The sequence below is a fragment of the Talpa europaea genome (genome assembly GCF_964194135.1).
Source record: "Talpa europaea genome assembly, chromosome: 5".
Lineage (NCBI taxonomy): Eukaryota > Metazoa > Chordata > Mammalia > Eulipotyphla > Talpidae > Talpa > Talpa europaea.
The window spans coordinates 46,729,450-46,750,354 of NC_140071.1; the positions used below are offsets into that span (position 1 = coordinate 46,729,450).

General features: G+C 35.8%; 1 protein-coding gene across 1 annotated transcript in view; it reads left to right on the forward strand.

The window, feature by feature from the left end:
* The window catches only part of AP3B1 (adaptor related protein complex 3 subunit beta 1), a gene marked incomplete at its 5' end in the record, with an annotated part of 182,438 nt that overhangs the window by 33,622 nt on the left and 127,911 nt on the right, over window positions 1-20,905 (forward strand). Inside the window, 4 exons of the mRNA XM_084232934.1 lie at window positions 13,459-13,614; window positions 17,827-17,924; window positions 19,617-19,671; window positions 19,758-19,829. Of these exons, the coding sequence (XP_084089060.1) occupies window positions 13,459-13,614; window positions 17,827-17,924; window positions 19,617-19,671; window positions 19,758-19,829 (381 nt within the window). The remainder of the gene's footprint in view (window positions 1-13,458; window positions 13,615-17,826; window positions 17,925-19,616; window positions 19,672-19,757; window positions 19,830-20,905) is intronic.

A 20,905-nucleotide genomic window follows, 5' to 3' on the forward strand; every position in this document is an offset into this window, starting at 1 on the left:
CCCTGGTTTCATACTCTTTCTTGGTTATATTGGTTTCCATACATTCACTAGTATCCTCTGAAGAGAGAAGAGATAGAATTTTGAGACTTCCATTGTCATTGTCCTACTTTATTGTTATTTTCCCTGGGTTCCTGGATCAGTATTCTCTTTGGTCTTATGTGTTTGAAATGTATTATTACTTTTATACTTGCCATCTTAGCTGGATATTAATAATTTATTATATTGGTCACCCCTTTTTTTCTTATTATAAGAGCTATAGCTACAAATTTTCTCCCTCAGGTAATTATTTTTTTTGGTATGCTTAAAAAGCCATAAAAAAAACTTTGAAGATTAGTAAGGTTGCATCTTAGTATGGATCATTTAGTATGCTTGCAGATTCACTTTATTTTAGGAATTTTATTTTTGAGTATTTTTCTTCTGATATTCAGAGTTTTTCCTGCATTGCTCCATTTGTCACTTTTAAGTTTCAAGAATGCTAGTTTTACAGTCATTGTCTATTGTGTAGGTCATTATTTTAAGAAATAGAGGTATTAATAATGCAGCCCCTATCAAAGTTCCATTGCATTCAAAGAAATAGAACAAACCTTATTGAAATTCATATGGAACCACAAAAGATGCTGTATAGTCAGTACAATCCTGACAAAAAAGAATGGTGACATCTCACTTTCAGACTTCAAACTATACTACAATGCTATAGCAATCAAAACAGTGTGATACTGGAACAGAAACAAACACAAAGACCAATGAAATAGAATCAAGAGCCCAGAAATAAACTCATACTTATATGGACAGTTAATCTCTGACAAAGGAGACAAGAATATATACTGGTGTAAGTAAAACCTCTTCAATAAATGATGTTAGAAAAAATTGGATTCTTCATGCAAAGGAGTGAAACTGGACCAATATCTCACACCATACACAAAAATTAACTCAAAATCAATTAAAGACTTGGATATAAGACTTAGAACCATAAAATACAGAGGCGAAACATTCCACAACATTGGCTTCAAAGATATCTTTGTGGATTCCTCTCCAAATGTGAGAGAAAATAACTCAGTCAAAAAATGAAGACATACTGATGGCCAGCAGTCATATAAAAAAATGCTCATCATCACTTGTTATTGGGGAAATAGAAATCAAAATCACAGCAAGATACTATCTCATACCTGTGAGAATGATACACATAAAATAGACCAGAAACAAGTGCTGGCAAGAGTGTGAAGAAAAAGGAATCCTTATACACTGTTGGTGGAATGTATACTGTTCCAACCCCTACAGAAAATTCTCAAAATGTTAAAAATGGGGCCTCCCTGGTGGCGCAGGAGGTTGAGGCAGCACTGTGAAGCTGTCCGCAACCTCTGCAGTGCCAGTTCCATCTCCGAGGGCCTTGGAGCAACCCACATGGCAAGCAGACCTCTCCTGTCTCGCCTGTCGCTCCCCTCAGCAGTGTATTTTGTCAGTCTGCCTGTTCTGTTCCCTGCTTTGTCTCTGGTGAATCCTCTCACCCTCCTGCGTCTCTGACCTGTACCCCAGTTATCGTGTAAATAAATCTTTTTAAAAAATGTTAAATATAGATCTACAAATATGATCCAGGAGGACCACTTCTAGTTTTCTAACCAGAGAATGTAAAACTCCTAATTTAAAAGGATACATGCACTACTGTGTTCATTACCACACTATTTACAGCAGCCAAGTTATGGAAACAACCTAAGTGCCCAAAGATACATGAGCAGCTTAGGAAGATCTGGTGTATATACACAATGGAATTCTACTCAGCCATAAAAAAGAACCATTTGCCATTTGCAATAACATGGGAGATTTGGAGGGGATAATGCTCTGTGAAGTAAGTCAGAAGGAGAAAGGCAAATACTAGATAATTTCATTTATGTGTTGACTACAGAGAAACAAAAGCCAAACCAATGGCAAATCCTAGAATTCTGACTATAGAATTGTGACTACCATAGAAGAAGAAAGAAAGGGAGACTACTAGAGAGGGAGAACATAAAGGGGGAAAACTATGAGTGACTAGTGATGGGTATGGATATAATCCTGTACCTCTAAATCATACACTGTTACCTGAATTAAAGGAAATAGAATTAAAATAGAAAAAATAGTTTGCTATTTTATTCCTAAGAAAGGGAGGGAAGGGGAAAAAAACAATAACAACAACAATGAAAAGACACCAAAAGGATATATAGCAAAATAGTAAATAGAAAAACAACTATATCAATAGTTATTTTAAATTCATATGACCTAAGGAATGTATAACTTTAAATGGTTTATTGAAATGTCTAATACCTGATAGAAACTTCCACTTTAAGAAGCTAATAAAAAAAAAAAGCTAGTAAAAGAAACCCAAAATAAACAGAAGGAAGAAAATAATGAATGGAAATCAATCAGGAGATTCACACCAACACATTATAATCAAACTGTCAAAGGCCAAAGACAAAAAGGGAATCTTAAAAGCAGCAAGAGAGAACAACTTGTTATTTGCATGGGCCCATAACAAGATTAATAACTGGTTTCTTTTCCGAACCATGCACTCTTAAAGTAAAGAAAGAACTGTGTTTGAAGTGTTGAGAAAAAAATTGTCAACCAAGTGGTCTATCTGGCAAACTATCCAAAAGAATTGGAGAAATGAACACGAAATACAGAATTTAGACATTCCAGTATTAAAACAGAACATGTCATGGTTTTTTTATGAATTTCAAAAATACATCAGTATGTATTACTCCAAAAAGTTTCAGTATGTACATTACTAATTAGGTTTCAGTGTTTGTTTATAATTCTGTCTCTTGTTGATGTAAAATTTTTATTTATTGTAATGCATACAGCTTAGAATTTTGATAATTAATATCATGTTAGTAGCACACATACAATCTGGACATGGAATATTGCTATTATCCTTCTAAATTGATCCCTGTCCCATAGGCAAATGTTGTTTTGACTTTTTCACCAGAGTTGTGTTTAAGGAGTAAAAGTTCTGAGATATTACCTTATGTTTACATTTACATATACCCATTTGGTGTATATATGATGTCTATGTAGTGTATATACATACATACATACAAAAGTAGAAACACCAAATCCCTAGATCAGGGAAATGATCTTTCATTTACTTATAGTTCATTTACTATCATTTCTCTCTACCCTAGTTCCCCCTGTGGTGATGTGATGAGGGCTAATGAGTGAGAGTGTTTATGGGGAAGGAGAGCTGTCTTACAGGAGAGGAGCCCCCACATTTTGAACCTAGTGTATTCTAGAAATTCTTCCATATTTCCTTCTCCTCTCTGTCATAGGAGGGATAGTTACCATATATATTGTTTGTCTCTGCCTCTCTCATCTTGCATTTCCATCTCTCCATCTCCCTCTCTTCCCTACCTCCCCCCGATGCCTCCCTCCCTCCCTCTCTCTCTCTACACACACACACACACACACACACACACACACGTATCTGTGTTTGGAAGTCATAGATTAAACTTTCTTATGTTTGCTTGAACTTTTCTGTATACCCAAGGAGCTATAACCTGTGCCACCAGTGCTATAAGTATTTGCACAATTTTTTCTTTTTTCTAGGAATGTAATTGCTGTGTCACATAGTAAGTATTTTTTCCCCTGCTTTCCAAATGCAGTCAGTTTTTTTTTTTTTAGCTTTATGTTCTGCTGGTTTTCCTCATACTGTTTTTTTTAAATAAATTTTTTTATATTCCCCATACAATTGCGACCCCTTATTTTGACCCCAATCCCTCCCCTCCCCGGCCCCCGCCCCCCCCATAGAGTGTCTCTGGTTCATAGTTTTTTGTTGATTTTGATTTTCACTTTCCTATAGTTATTCTTTTTCCTGGTCCCCTATTTAAGTTTTCTAGATTCCTGCTATGAGTGAGACCATCTGGTGTTTTTCTTTTTCTTTCTGGCTTATTTCGCTGAGCATGATCCCTTCCAGCGCCATCCAGGCTGCTGCAAATTGCATTGTTTATCTTTTTTGAATGCTGAGTAATATTCCATGGTGTATTGATCTTCTTGATCCAGTCATCTATTTTTGGGCATTTGGGTTCTTTCCATAGCTTAGCTATTGTAAACAGTGCTGCTATAAACATAGGGGTGCAGGTGCTCTTTGGAATTGATGTTTCTGTGTCCTTTGGGTAAATACCTAGGAGTGGAATTGCTGGATCATATGGAAGCTCTATGTTTAGTAGGTCCAGAAATCTCCACACAGCTCTCCATAGTGGTTGGACCAGTTTGCACTCCCACCAACAGTGCAGGAGAGTTCCTTTTTCTCCACATCCTCGCCAACATTTTCTCCTCATATATAACTTCTTCTAGAGACCCAAAGGGTATCCTTTATTTTAGATATATGGACATTTTGGAGTTAATGAATAAATGCCTTCTTTATAAAATTTAACATTTTATGTAAAGGGTTATAACCTAGGTTTTTGTTTTTTTTTTTAAATTTTTAGCTTGGTGTTTCTTGGATCCCTAGTTTACTTCCCCTCAGCCTATCTAAAGTTAAATTTTTTTTTTCCATTTCAGGAGAAAAGAAAAACTTTAACTGATTTATTTTTGTCTCTATGAATATTGTAAAAGTTCTGCTTTAACATTTTTAATGTCTTAAAGTAGAATTAAATTTATTAATTTCAGTTCAGTAGACATTTACCTTCTCTAAAGTTTGAGGACCTCTGTACTCAGAAAGCTTGTTCTTATATACTAGAGCTGAACATACAGTCTTAAGAAATGGGAAGTGTTGTGGACAATTGAACATGGAATTTTCATAGTGGCTCAACACCAAGTTATTGGGCACAGGTGTTTCTGTAATTGTGATGTATTGGGGGAGATTCAGTGTTAAATGGTCCTCAAAACCATACTTCCACCTGTGTGGTACAGTGGTCATTGGGCTGTAGTATAAAACATGTAAAGTGAAGAGCAGAGTACCTACCTCCATCGCATTATCTTTGCTTCCGTTGATGGGTTTAGGTTGTAGGAAATCAGACTTTAAAATGGCTGAAATTTTATGCATATCTGTATGAAAACTTGATACTTGGAATAATCTCTACAGACTATAACAGCTATTTCAGCTATGTAGGAGAGACCTTTCTACTTAGTTCCAAATTCACAGATGTGTTGCATGAATCCAGAGTATGTAATCCCAGTTTCTAGGTCAGAAATGTACTAAAATGTAAAGAATAAGTTAAAAACATTAAGCATAATGTTCAAGCAAAAATAAGATATTGATAAAGTATTGCTTTCAAATACACATGGAGGTATATTAACATTGGTTTAGCTCCCTCTTTTACATGTGATATACATTTAGTCTACTAAGTTTAGCACATGGAAACTTCCTCTGTAAATGGATTTCAACATTTTTTAAACCCATTTTATCTAGTTTTACTCTTAGGCAGATTAAACATCTAAGTATATCTTAATTTGCTTGTTTAACCAAGTTTTCTGTTTCTGGACAAGGTGAAAATAAAACTCATTCCAGTATACATTTAAAATGTTAATTGGTGGGCTTCCCTTGGTGGTGCAGGCAGTTGAGCTCAGCGCTGTGAAGCTTTCCGTAGCCTCGGCAGCCCCGGTTCTATCCCAGCTGGCCGGCGAGGGTCCCACATGGCGCTGCATACCTCTCCTTTCTCGCCCGCTTGCTGCTCCCCTCAGCAGTGTATTTCGTTGGTCTGCCTGTTCTGTTCCCCGCTCTGTCTCTGGTGAATCCTCTCACCCTCCCATGCATCTGGCCTGTACCCTGGTTCTTGTATAAAATAAATAAATATTCTTAAAAATAAATAAATAAATAAATAAATAAATGTTAATTGGGGCTCCCCTGGTGGCACAAGGGGTTAAGCACCGTATTATGAGGTGGTCTGCAGCCTCTGCAGTAAGAGTTTGGTCCCCTGCCAGCCAGGGACAAACCCGCATGGTGAGGCATACCTCACCTTGTCTTGCCCGCTGCTTCCCTCTGCAGTGTATTTCTGTTGGTCTGCCTGTTCTGTTCCCCACTCTGTCTCTGGTGGATCCCGTCACCCTCCCCATCCCCCACGTCTCTGGCATGTACCCTAGCTCTTGTATGCGTAAATAAATAAATCTGTAAAAAAATGTTAATTAACAATTATTAAAACTGTTCAAAGTAAGATATAAAGTCTGAGTCCTCATTTATTCAATTTAATAATTTGCATATTTGGGAGAGCACAAATCTTATTCCAGTTAATGTGTTCAAATATAAAATTAATCAAGGTCAAATTTTAAAATATTGCTGTATTACCTCTATCAGCAGTTGCTGAAATTAATAATGCTTTATATCAAAGTGACATAAAAAGCAAATCGGACTTTTCTGTAAAAATAATGCAGGGTTGTGTTCCCTGTCCAAAGCTTGTTCTTATTACTTAATTCCTTGAACATGCTGTCCACAGTTATTTTACAATTATTTTTATTTTTATTTTTTTAAGATTTATTTATTTATATAAGCACTGGGGTATAGGCCAGAGGTGTGGGAGGGTGAGAGAATCCACCAGAGACAGAGCAGGAAGCAGAACAGGCAGAAGGACTGAAATACACTGCTGAGGAGAGCATCTGGTGAGATAGGAGAGGTCTGCTTCGCCATGTGGGAATCTCCCTGGCCAGCCGGGAATCGAACTGGCGCCGTGGACGCTGCGGTCAGCTTCACAGTGCTGTGCTCAATCCGCTGCGCCACCGGGGAGGAGGCCTCTTTACAATTAATTTTAAATTCTTGTCCAATATCCTCATTTTCTTGCTTTTCTGTTTTTGTCTTTGTTTTTTCTTGATTTGTACTTAACATCACTAATTTTTACATGCATATTTAAATTTTCTATTGTAGTAGATATATGTAATGTTCTTGAGTCAGAAGCAAAAGACTTCATCAATTTTCACAACTAAATATACCCATGTAGCAAGTACTCAGATTAGGAAACAGAATATAAGTAGACTTGAGGAAGCCCCCCTCTTGACTCTTTCCACTTACCATTCTGCTTTTCCTCCCAAGTGGAAACAATATCCTGACCCTTAATTACACTGACTTTTCCTTCCCTTCCATCATCCATCCCTTCTCTCCTTTTTTTTTTTTTTTTAAGATTTATTTTTTTAAATTTATTTATACAAGCACTGGGTACAGTCAGAAGCGCGGGAGGGTGACAGAATTCACCAGAGTCAGAGCGGGGAGCAGAGCAGGCAGAAGGACTGAAGTACACTGCTGAGGGGAGCAGCTGGCGGCAGGAGAGGTCTGCGCGCCATGCGGGACCCTCCTCCTGTGGCCAGGGAGCAACCGGGGATCGAACCGGCGCTGCAGAGGCTGCGGGCAGCTTCGCAACCCAGCGCTCAACTGCTGCGCCACCGGGGAGGCCCCCTTCTCTCCTTTTTTTTACAAGAAATTGTTGTTATCCTTTTGAAACTTTGGATGATGGATTTATGGTTTGCTGTAGAATATCACTAGGTAAGGGTGTCCACAATCTTAGTTTACTTAACCACCTCAGTTGTGGATTGAGATGATTAAAAGATGGACATTAATTTTGTCATCTTTTCTCCATCAGGTATAGACTCTCAGGCTTTCTTGTACCAAAGATTAGGAGGGTTTGTAAGAATTTTGCTTTTTGGTGGATCCTGACCTCTAGTTTTGTTTCTATGTTTTTGTGAATAAGAGATCAGCTTTTAGATTTTTCAGACTTCTGTAATACATGCTTTTGTAAGGGAAAACAATTGCAAATACCATCAGATTTTTAGGTTTACTACTTCTGGGTCTTTCCTGTGTAATTTATCACTGTTCTTTTAAAGAGCTCTTTAGTGCCTTCCAATAGACATGCTACTTGTTTTTTTTACCTAGCTTTTCTTGTTCTTACTGGAGAGTTGTTCTAAATTGCCTATTTAGCCTTTAGGGAAGCATGTTACCTGTTTTTTAAAAAATGTTCTTTATGATGACATTTTTGTCACTGGGGATTGTGATTTCCTTCAAGCACCTATAGCTAACATTGATTTAAGTGTAATGTGTTCCCCAATCACTACATTAGGGTTCAAAATGAAACAATTGCACAAGAGTCTCATGCGACATTTGTAAATTCTCAAATATGAGGCAATTTCTTTATCAGGAATAATTTTAAGGAAATTTTTCTTCATATCTTGCACTAGAGATATTTGAATATAGGTACAGTAATAATTTACATAACATAGTTTATAAAAAGAAAATTAATTAATAGGAAGAACAGGATTACCACTAATTGAACACTATTTGAGTGTTTATTTAAACACTAGGTGCCAAGTGCTTGTATAGCTATCACTAAATTAACACAGTATAATAAAGGCTTATCTGATATAGATACTGTTTTATTCCCATTTGCAAATGAGAAATGAAGGTAATAAGAGGTCACATAATTTGCCATGGTCATAGAGTCAGCACTGATAGTGAACTGGTGTGACCTACTACTCCCATACTAATTGTATACAGCTAACTTCCTTTCTTTTTGGGCAAACATCTGTTCTGACTGGTTGTAAACCAAGACCACGGAAGACAGCCAGCAATAACATAAGATTCCGATATAATGTTATTGATGATTGGTTCCAATCCTTTGTGGAAGACTGCTCATGTTCATCTTTAACCTCATAAAGACATCAACATTTCATTTATTGAAAATTTTTTTCCTTTTACTTCAAACTTACAGAATTATGCAGTTGATATACAGTAGTAATTAACAGAGCCAGGTCTAAAAATCTCTCCTATGATGTTCTCATAGCAGGCCAAGCAAGTTGAAATTTCATAAGAAGTATAAAAGCAAATTACTTCTGAGGGGATTATACTTTGAAGTAATAATTGATAGTAAAGTTGACTTTGTGTGTTGTTTTTTTTTTTTTTTTTAACTATTATGTATCTCCTGCAGTGAATTGTTTGTTGATGTCTGCTTTCATTTGCTAGGGCTGCTAAACTAAATATCACAGACTAAGATGCTGACTCAACAGAGATTTACTTCTGTCATTCTAGAGGTTGAAAGTCCAAGATCCAGATTTTGGCAAGTTTGGCTTCTCCTGAGGCTTGTCTCCTTGGCTTGTAGATGGCCACCTTTTCTGTGTGCCTTCACATTGTCCTGTCCTGGGGAATTCCAGAAATCTGACAGCCTTCCTTCTTTTTGTTCCACATCTCGACCCTTTATTCAGTCTGCAGTTTCCATCTCTATTCTTGACTTCTAGTAAGATGTCTGATTTAATCCATGAGTTGTACTTATGATCTCTATATCAAATGATTTCCCATCCTTGTTCACCTTTGGTATTCTCTCCTGAGCATGTTTTCTTGTTCTTCACAGTATGATTAGTCTGGTTCTGGTTCCTTTTTGCCTAATGATTCCTTAATTTATCAGCCTTTCTTATCTTACTAGTAGCATCTAGGAGAAATCAGGCTGCACCTTTAACACTTTGCTTAGAAATATGCTGAGCCAGATATCCAGGTTCATGACTTTTAGCTTCTGTTTTCCACAAAACACCAGAATACAATTGAGCCAAGTTCTTTGCCACTTGATGACAAGGATCACCTTTCTCCAGTTTCCAGTGGCATGCTCCTCATTTCCATATGTGACATCATCAAAGTCACTTTAACATCCATATTCCAGCCAATCACCTGTTCAAGATCATCTAAGTTTTTTTAAACATGAACCTCAAAACTTCCAATCTCTACCCATAACCTGGTTCCAAACCTACTTCCACATTTTAGGTATTTGTGATGGCAACACTCCACTCTAAGCACCAAGGTCTGTTAATTTGCTAGGGCTACCATAATGACATACATGCCACAGATTGAGTAAAACCAACAGAAATTTATTTCTCAGAGTTTCTCACAGTTCTTCAGTAAAATGAAAGTTTAAGGTCAAGATGTTGGCTGCTTTGGTTTCTCCTGAGGCCTCTTTAACTTTCAGGTGATTGTCTTCTTGCTGTTTCCTCACCCTCACAGAGCATTTTCTGTGTGGGTGACATGCGTTGTTGTGTCTTTGCAGGACTACGAGTCCTAGTGGATTAGGGCCCCACCCTTATGATCTCATTCATCCTTACATATTTATTTAAAAAAAGCTTAAAAATTCTACATAAAGTCATATTGGGGATTGGAACTTCAACATGAAAATTTGGACAATTCAGGCCATAATAACGTCTTCTACCCCTTTTCTAACTGAATTGTTTATTTACTGTTGATATTTAGGAATTCTTCTTATATTCTAGGTACCAGTCCTTTGCAAATTTTTTTTTGGCAGTCTATAATTAGTTGGGTTTTTTTTTTCCTTTTAAGAGGATTATTTTGTGCAGCAGTGCTTTTTAATTTTAATGAGATCCAATTTATCAGTGTTCCCTTTTATGGATGGTGATTTTGGTATCAAGTCTAAGTACTTTTTACCTGGTTATATTTTAATTTTTTTAATTTTTTTTTAATAGAGGCATGTTTTATTTATTTATTTGTTTGTTTGTTTGTTTTTGTTTATACATGCACTGGGTACAGTCAGAAGCGCGGGAGGGTGAGAGAATTCACCAGAGCCAGAGCGGGAAGCAGAGCAGGCAGAAGGACCGAAGTACACTGCTGAGGGGAGCAGCGGGCGGCAGGAGAGGTCTGCGCGCCATGTGGGACCCTCCTCCGGTGGCCGGGGAGCAGCCAGGGATCGAACCGGCGCCGCAGAGGCCGCGGGCAGCTTCGCAACCCAGCGCTCAACCACTGCGCCACCGGGGAGGCCCCCTGGTTATATTTTTAAAACTCTTGTGCCATGTGGAAGGAAAAATGATTTGAGGACACAAATTATACCTTTTCTTTTGCTGGGGGGAGAAAAGCAGTTCATGTCAAAAAATAGAGGTCGGTTCAGATAATAGCAAAATAAACCATTGGGAGTCAATTTTAATGAATTTTTCTTAGTTTTGCAGTTCTTTTGCATAAAGGCATTGATAGTTTTTGTGTGGACTATCTTAAGGATGTTTGTTTTGCAAGCAGCCTTGGAAAGGAAAAAATGTCTACCTCCTTTGCAAACATAGCATCATCTGATAGCATCATCTGCATGGTCATCTAAGCTGGGAATGGAGACCCCTTCTTGAGTGTCCGGCTCTCACCATCACATCTGTCACTGGCTCCTATTGATTGTAACTTCTAAGTTGTCTTTGAATTTATCCTAGATTTTCATATTTATCATTAACTGCTCAGATTCCTTATCTCATCCTGTCATATGTCTTTTCTATCTTGCTGCTTTTCAAAATTATTTCCTTGTCTTTAATATTTTTAGTAGTTTGACTTGTATCATTATGGATTTCTTCATGTTTGTCCAGTTTACTCAATCTATGTGGTCTTTTTCCAAATTTAGGAAATTTTCAGTGACTGTTTCTTAGAGTATTCTTTCAGCCCTGCCCTCTTCACAAAACAGTGTTAATTGTGTTATAATCCACAGGTCTCTGAAGTTATTTTGTTTCTTTTTGTCCTCAGTCTGTTTTTTCCTCTGTTGTTCAGTTTGGGTAAGTTCTTTTGTTCTGTGTTCCAGTTTATTGATGGATTCCTTGGTCTCCTCAATATTTCTTTTGATCTCATTCATTGTATAATCTTGGTTCTTGTATTTTTAAATTAGAATGTTTCTACTTGGACTTTCTTTGTAGCTTGTATTTCTGTTTAGACTTTATAATTCTTTGCTAAGACTTGCTATTTTTTTGTTTGTTTCAAGGATGTTCCTAGTTTCTCATTGAGATTTTTTTATGATGACAACTTTAAAATCCTTATTCGGGAATCTAACATCTTGACATAAAATGGTTATATTTTTTCATCCAGTTTTAGATTGTCCTTGCTCTTGGGATGATGAATGACTGATATTCTGGATATGAGGTTCTGAATCTTATTCAAACCTTCTGTTTTAACTGGGCCTGTTTGACATCGTTCTCCAGTAGGGAGAGGTGACATGGGGAGTATACTCAATAATAACAATTTCATTTTTGTCAGGTCATAGTAGAAGTCCAAGATCCTCATTCAGCCTCCATTAATACCTCAGGGAGTCATGCTCATTGTTACTGTGGGTGGGGTTCTGGCTTCTGACTAGACCTCCTCTGATAACTCTCTGACAAGGAGGGATAGAAGTTCCTTTGGTTGGTATTAGTCTACCTTGAGTCCTGAGCTGACAACAAAGAGAGGTGAATTGTTGTTACCACTAGGTGGCGGTGGTGCAAACCCTAAGTGTCCGCTAGATGTCCTCTTATACTAGCTCAGTAGAGAGGAAATTTACCTTTCAAGGGTGGACTTGGATGTCCCAGCTTCCTGTGTAGCCTCCACTGACACCTCAGGAATACCTCATTACTTTTTGGGGGGGATTGAAGTCCAGGTCACATCTTGGACTTTTCTGACAGCACCCCAGTGGGATGGTTGGTGCATCTCACTGTAGTGAGGGTGGAAGATCTATCCTGCCCATGTTAGATTTTGCTGGTAGAGATGGGACTGTAGTTTTTTCTGTCTTATTGACTGTACCAGAGCAGTTACTTTCTACAGGTTTTGTCTTCCTAGACTTTTTTTTTTCTTGGTTCTCTGGTTACAGAGAGCAGATTTTAGAGGGTTTGTTGTATATTTGCCTGTGGGTGTTTTTGGTTACCATTTTTCCAACATCCAGTCTTTTATGTAAAAACAAAAACCCAATGAACTCATTGTTATGTCATTTTTTTGAGTTTTGAAGTTTCTAGCCAGTATTTCTTTTTCCCTCCACATTTCCTTATGTTTGTTTTACATGTAATACATAGGTTTCTAGTTTTACTTAATGAGAGGAGTAGGGAAAAGAACATCTATCTGCTCCAAAAGAGGAAAGTAATTTTCAGGTATTCTGTAACAGAAGTTACCTCTAAAAAAGAGTAGAATTGGATTCATATGGATATTGTTGTCTTTGTGTGCTTTTTATTTGTTTATTTTTTAGGACTAAGGGACTATAGGGAGATTATATTTGTAGAGATAAGCAATTCAAAATGAAAAGTACAAAACAAAAACATAGTCAACTCCTATGTGTACATATAAATCCTTTGTAACACAGAGATCTGCTTAGTCACTAGTTTTTAGTCTAGTTATGTTAAACTATGTTATACTTTATTTTATACATGTTGTAGTTTAAACAACTCTCTTTGTTTTGATCTTTTGATCTAGTTACAAAGTGACCAATAATTGTAAAATAGTTTTAAGTAGTTTCATATTATATGCTTTGTTAGAATTTAATGGTCAAGTTTTCCATTTGGGAAGTTGTGAGTATTTTCTATAGCTTTTTAACATTTTCAAAAGTTTACTATGTAATATTGAAGTATTATTTATAGTACTAAAGAATGCTGTTATAAGACAAAACAGACCTTTTATGCTAGTGTAATATTTTTTAAATTGCCTCACCAGTAATATTCTATAATAAAATATTGTAGATGTTTAAAGCTTTCTTTGTATAACATTTGAGTCGTTCAAAGTCTTAACTAATCTTGGGATTGTTTTTTTCCTTGTAGGATGATGTCCTAGAGGACAATGAAAAAAATTTCTATGAATCTGATGATGAAGAAAAGGAAAAGACGGACAAAAAGAAGAAACCATATATTATGGATCCAGACCATAGGCTTTTAATTCGGAATACAAAACCTTTGCTTCAGAGCAGGAACGCAGCGGTATGTTAAAACCTTACAAGAAATAATTTAGATTATTTAAAGTTCATTTTGAAAGTCTTTATTTATTAGTGTAATAATAGAGTATTGGCTTATTTGTTTATACATCCTGTTGCCATACCAAAAAGTTTTTGTTTATATTGCTTAATTTAGTAGTTGTGTACCTATTGGACTTCATTTACTTTTTTATGGTTTTGTTAATTGGCTTTTCCTAAGTAATGAGCTCAGGATGCTTCTCAGTTTATTGAAGAACTGTTTTTATTTTTCTGGTACTTGATTGTAGTTATGAGTACCTGATCTGGGGTCAGTCCATAATATTTCTATCTCTTAAAAACCTGTTAAGAGTTTTCAAGAGAGGGCCTCCCCTGGTGGCCCAGCGGTTGAGTGCTGGGCTGCGAAGCTGGCCACAGCCTCTGCAGCACTGGTTTGATCCCCGGCCGCCAGGTGAGGGTCCCACATGGCACGCAGACCTCTCCTGCTGCCTGCTGCTCCCCTCAGCAGTGTACTTCGTCAGTCTGCCTGCTCTGCTCCCCGCTCTGGCTCTGGTGAATATTCTCACCCTCCCATGCTTCTGACTGTACCCAGTGCCTGTATAAATAAAATAAAATAAATCATAAAAAAAAAAAAAGAGTTTTCAAGAGACTAACATATAACAAAAGGTCCTAGCATAATGGCTTATACATAGTAAATTTAAACTGGTAGTAATAGCAGTTAAAAATCATCTTGATTTTAGTCCTAAGTTTTTTGACTTTATTTTGTTTTACACCTTTTTATTTTAAATAATCCTTCGTATTTTAGGACAATACATGCATACCATAGAAAATTAGAAAATATAGATTAGCGAAACTAAAATAAAGCATCACATTCCCATCACTCAGAAATCTGTTATTAATATTTTAATGCATTTTCTTTTAGATCTTTTTTCTCCATAAATATTTTTATATTCACATGTGTATATGTCTATACAAGTATATATTTAAACCAAGTTAAAATCGTGATGTACATACTACTTTAAACCACTTTTTTTTCCCCTGGTTAGTTCTTTCCACCTTCTACCTTTTCATTTCAATAAAATTTCATCTCATTTAATACTCATTTATCTTAAATTTTCTTTTATAGGTGGCTTATAGAAATCATTATCTAATATCTAAACCAAATCTAATGCCTTTGGTTTTTATATCTTTTAAATCTCCAATCTTGCAGAATGTTCTGGTTTGCTTATTTTATGGAGTTAAATTACTTGTTTGTAGCTTGTCTTTGCTATTACTTGGAAATAAAAACTAAAGATTTGATAGATTTTCAATTTAAATATTAAAATTCTTAAAAGTTCTGTTCAATTTGTAAAAACTTTATAGATGAGGAATTTCACTTGACTTATTTTGAAGTTTTCTGATGCTTTAGTGCTTTGTATCTTAGTATCTTAATATATGTGTCTTAGTAATTAGCATAAGTTTTTTCTTATACTTAGTAATTCATTTTCCAAATCGCTGTTAAGTAACCATGCATAGTAGTAACAAATAGTACTTTACTCATATTGTAAAATATTCTTGTATTTCAGTGTGCCCTAGCTTAGCCAGATACTACTTAGGCAGTTGTGGTTTGCCACCTAAAACTCTCCATTATGATAGACTCACTATTAATTAATTTGTCTTTGAAATTCATTTTAGAATCCAAAAGCTTACTGATTCAAAGTGTTCTTGAATGGTGAAATAAATAGAGGTAATTTGTAGTTTTTGTCCCAATATGTTTGGTTCCCACCTTATTTGATTATATGCCAAATAGATCTAGTTTACTTTTTGTTCCACTATTATTTTTGTATCCTGCTTATTTGATACTACAAAAAGGCTCCAGAGGGAATAGATTTTTTGATTTAGTCTTATTCTCAAATAACTAAAGACTTTTGTGTCAGGAAACTTAGTTGCTCAATGCTGTGTGCCTTTAAACTGGAAATAAGCAATATTGGAGAGATTGTGGGGAGGCTGTTCTAACAATCTAGATAAGGAGATAGTGGTATGAATAGTTAAGAATAGAAAACTGTGTATATGGTGTACTTTATTAAGAACTTGTGTAATAACTGGAAGGCCTATGAGATTTATATATGTTCAGTCATTTTGGATTTTGGAGTTTAAGGAGCTTCCTTGATTGTCTTTTACAAATTAGACTATAAATTTCAAATACCGTCTATTGAAGAAACTTTAAACTATTAGATTTTTTAATACTGGGGCAAAGAGAATATCTTTAGCCCTTTTAAGTTAGGGAGTGCCCGAATAATATATTAGAACAAATGACATAATGAGTGGATCTAGAATCTTAAAAACATTGACATATATAGAAAGTACAGTTTATCTTATTGCTTAGTAGCATTAGACTTACTGTTTTTAATAGAAAAGGATTTAATTTATTATCTGTAAAACATGTTAACATTAAGCTTCATTTTTCTTTTCTACCATATATCATAAGTTATTAGCCAGTTATATGCTTTAATATTTTTTAAATGACTATCTCCTTCTTGTAAATTAAGGCAGTCATTAAATGAGATTTTGTTTTATAAGATTTCAATTCAGGAGAGTTTGTTCTTTAATTAAAGCATATTTGTGGATCACAGGTGAAGAAAGGTGGTGTCTTTAAACCTACTCTACTTCTCAAGTAAGGTCTGAAATCTCTTATGTCAGAATTGTAAAAAAAAGTGCAACAAAATGCAAATAGTAAATTTAGGACCCTGTTAACAGTATTTTAAAAAATGTTTCTTAGTTTCAGAAGAAACTGTTAAGCACCCTCAGATGTTCATACTCTTTTGGCATATGCTAAACTCCTGCCATATATTTGTTTAAAGTTTATATACCAAGGAGAAATGTAGTATTTAGTAATGTATCTTGTGCGCAAAAGACAAGATGATGTACTTCTTACTACCATTCCTTGCAGTTGGCATATGTTAAACTGTATACTTTTAACTTGAGTGAGTGGTAATCTGGACATCTGTTCTCTGGATTTAAGTGTGGAAGCATGTAGGGTAATCATAATACTCTTATATTTTATGGCCAATAATTTCTGATTACCCTTTTAATGGCTTTGAGCTAAAAACTTTTTAAAGTTCTACAAACAAGATCATTTCAAATGCTACTGTTTTGGTGGAATTATTTGGTAGACTCCCCTGATTGTAATGAAAATATACTGATTTTTCTTTATTTCAGCGTACTTGTCAGTTATCTTAAAATTTACGACTTCAGTTTATAAGACGTGTTTATTTTTTTTAAATTCTTAGCAGCAGTACTAAGAGTATGAGATTTGGAGCGTCATACCAAGTTTTGCCATGTACTGGTGGTGACACTTTGGGTAGTTCTTTTAACATCTATTTTCTTTCTTTTTTTTTTTTTAAGATTTTATTTATTCATTTATACAAGCACTGGGTACAGTCAGAAGCATGGGAGGGTGAGAGAATTCACCAGAGCCAGAGGGGAGAGCAGAGCAGGCAGACTGATGAAGTACACTGCTGAGGGGAGCAGTGGGTGGCAGGAGAGATCTGTGGGCCATGTGGGACCCTCGCCAGTGGCCAGGGATCGAACTGGCGCTGCAGAGGCTGCGAGCAGCTTCGCAGCCCAGCGTTCAACCACTGTGCCACCAGGGGAGGCCCTAACATCTATTTTCTTTTCCAAGGATGTACTAGTTTCCTGAGACTACCATAACAAGTTACTGTAAACTGGATAGATTAAAATAACAGAAATGTTCTCTTATGTTTCAGTAGTTCAGAAGCCCAAATCAAGGTGTCAGCAGGGTTGGTTCTTTCTGGAGGCTCCATGGTAGAAAGTGCTTTTTGCTAGCTTTCAGTGATTGCCAGCAATCCTTGACATTTCCTAGGTAATAGATGCATCACTCCAGTGTGTGCCTCCATCTTCACTTTGCTGTCTTCTGTGTCTCTGTGTATCATTTTCTCTCTTTAGGGCAGTCAATGAATGTAAAGCCCCTACCCTATCCCAATATGATCTAATAATGATAATTCTTTAATAATGTCTGCAAAGACTATTTCCAAATAAGGTTGCATTCTGAGGGTCACATGATCTCTTGGGTAGACAGTATTCAACCTGCTACAAAGAGTAACAATATACTCATTATATTTCACAGGAATTTCGTAGAATTTAAAGGAAATAATATCTAAGAATGTACTCTGTATGGTGCTCCAGTATTTATTTCTTGCTGTTTTCATGCTTTATTTTTTAGGTGGTTATGGCAGTTGCTCAGCTGTATTGGCACATAGCACCAAAATCTGAAGCTGGTATTATTTCTAAATCACTAGTGCGTTTACTTCGTAGCAATAGGTAGGACATAATTTTATGTTTTTTCTTTTCAGTTCATTTAAAAGTATGTTTGAACAAATGGAATCTGTTTTCCATGGCTCTGACTGTATTTTATCATTGATTTTACACTTAAGGAGTTTGTATTCCCGCTATGGTGATGTTTATTCCATTAGCCCTAAGAATATCCTCCTTGCGTGTACTCAGATCAGCAACATTATTGACTTTACATCTTCAGAATACAGTATTATGATCATAAAGGCCTTTATACAATTTATCCTAAAGTTAATGATAAAAATTGAAAGTTTTTTAACTTTCAAAGAGATTGAAAGTATTTTTTGGCATGTAATATGTTTTGTCACTAGTAGCCGAGTATTTAGTGTTTGATATTTCTAGGTGTGACTTTAATAATATTTTGAAATTTTAGTAAATCTGTAATCATTGAATGTACTATGCTAATTTATTATCAGATTAACTTAACGTAATTAGTATGAGTGCATATAGAGCAATTCATGTACTAACTTACATAGTTTATGACATAATCACTGCTTCCTGTGAAGTTGCAAACTGTATTTTGCTTTATTATAAAATAACTTTATTTTTAAAAGCTAAATATTTTAAAGAAATTCATGTACTCTTCACTCACTAATTCAGCAGTTCAGGTCAACAGTTCAGAAAACTTACTGAATTCCCGTGACATGCACTTTCAGTTTAAGACCAGATTTTGTTTTGTTTTTGTTGTTGTTGCTGTTGTTTTTGCTTTCTGTGTTTAAGATTACCTTTGTTTTAGTAATTTAGCTTACCCTGGATATTTTGCAACAATTTGTTATTTTAAATTAAAAATTTTCTCATTGAGTCCTGACTTCTGAGAGAGTTGGGGGGAGAAGAGGGGGAGATAGTTAATTTTGTTCTTAACTAGAACTTAGGGCCGCAATATTAACCTGCTGTATTCCTTAGTGAACTATCATTTCCTTTGTATTCCTGTTCTCGTCTCTATCATAATAATTCTCTCTCTTTTTTAAATCAGTTCAATAACTTCTTTTCTATGGCTAATTCAAAGGTTTTCAGAAAGCTGAATGCATCTTTCACCTGAAGTTTTTTTTTTTCCTGGCCGTGAAAGAACTGGGGTATAGAGGAGCAGCAGGGGAGACAGGAGAGGTCTGTTGCACCATGTGGGTTAGCTCCTTGGCAGGGGATCAAACTCCAGCCTTAATGGTGATAGCACTGAGACTTAACCCCTAGGCCACCAGGGAGGCCCTTACCTGATTCAGTTGTACCAGCATTTCTTAGCTATTTGGACTTAAAGTAGAACTGCTTTTTAAATATTTTACTTTGGACAAGATTGAATGATACAATGAGCCTTCTGATCAGGAGTTTGTATTCCCGCTATGGTGATGTTTATTCCATTAGCCGTAACAATATCCTCATTGCGTGTACTCAGATCAGCAACATTATTGACTTTACATCTTCAGAATACAGTATTATAAAATTGGTTTTAACTCTTCCTAATGATTAATCAAATCTCATCTATTAATAGTTTTTCAGAAGATACATTTTAAAAGAAGACATAGGTGCCTAAGATTTACTGAAAAACTTTTCAATTTGAGTTCCATTCAATATGAAAGTTTTTACTGATTTTTTTCCCTTTATGTACTGTTTGCTTAAAGATAAGTCATTGGAAAATATACTTATTGAAAATTGTCCTTTAATTTCTAGGGAGGTGCAGTATATTGTTCTACAGAATATAGCAACTATGTCAATTCAAAGAAAGGTATGTGCATTGTGAACATACAATTTAAGAGCAAAATCAATACAGTAGCATTTATATTTATTTACACAATTGTTTTTGTAATCTAGGGTATGTTTGAACCTTATCTGAAGAGTTTCTACGTTAGGTCAACTGATCCAACTATGATCAAGACCCTGAAGGTATTCATACTTTTATTTTCAGATACTCTAATACATATTTAGTTTGAACATACTGCTATAGTTTCTCGCATTAGTAAAATACAGTTCTGCTTTAAAAAAAAAAATGGGTACAGGGCCTCCCTGGTGACGCAGCGGTTGAGCGCTGGGTTGCGAGGCTGCCCGCGGCCTCTGTGGTGCCGGTAAGATCCCCAGCTGCTCCCCAGCCACCAGAGGAGGGTCCCACATGGCGCGCAGACCTCTCCTGCTGCCCGCTGTTCCCCTCAGCAGTGTACTTCGGTCCTTCTGCCTGCTCTGCTCCCTGCTCTGGCTCTGGTGAATTCTCTCACCCTCCCGTGCTTCTGACTGTACCCAGTGCATGTATAAACAAAAAAAACAAACAAACAAATAAAATAAATAAATAAATAAAAACATGCCTCTATAAAAAAAAATGGGTACATTTACTGTCATGCTACCTACACTTTAAATAACTCAACAGTATACTGAAGGAGATAGACATACAAATAGGTCATTTCAATATGATATGTTTTAAATGATATTACAGAGATTTGAATTCAGGGCTATGAAAGACAGAAAGGTGGGTTTTATTCTCTGGGAGATTTAGAAAAGACTTATAGAAAAGTTGTTTGAGTGAAACTTTTGTTGTTGGTTGATAGGTCGATTGGAGATTATAGTGTTGAGAATAGGAGCAAGTCACGGTTTATGCTAATAACAAGAGGTTATGAAAGTGTTGTGTTTAGGACATGATAACTACAGTATAATGTAATTAGGGGTATAAAGCTATAATGGTTAAAACAATGATTAAAATTTAGAGAGAAAAATAAGTGAAATTGAATAGAAAACCTAGAAATAATTGTGCATATGAAAATTTACTATATAATAGAGGCATTACAAACATGGGGGAAGAATGAACTATTCAATAAATATTGTAATGATTGGTTATTTTCATGGAAACTGAGTTTAATCATAAGGAAATGTAAGTCTCCTAAATTGAAGGATACTTTACAAAATAATTGGTTTGTAATGAAAGCATGTAGGTTAAAAGAAAGAAACTATTGTCAAATAATGAGCTTTACCCT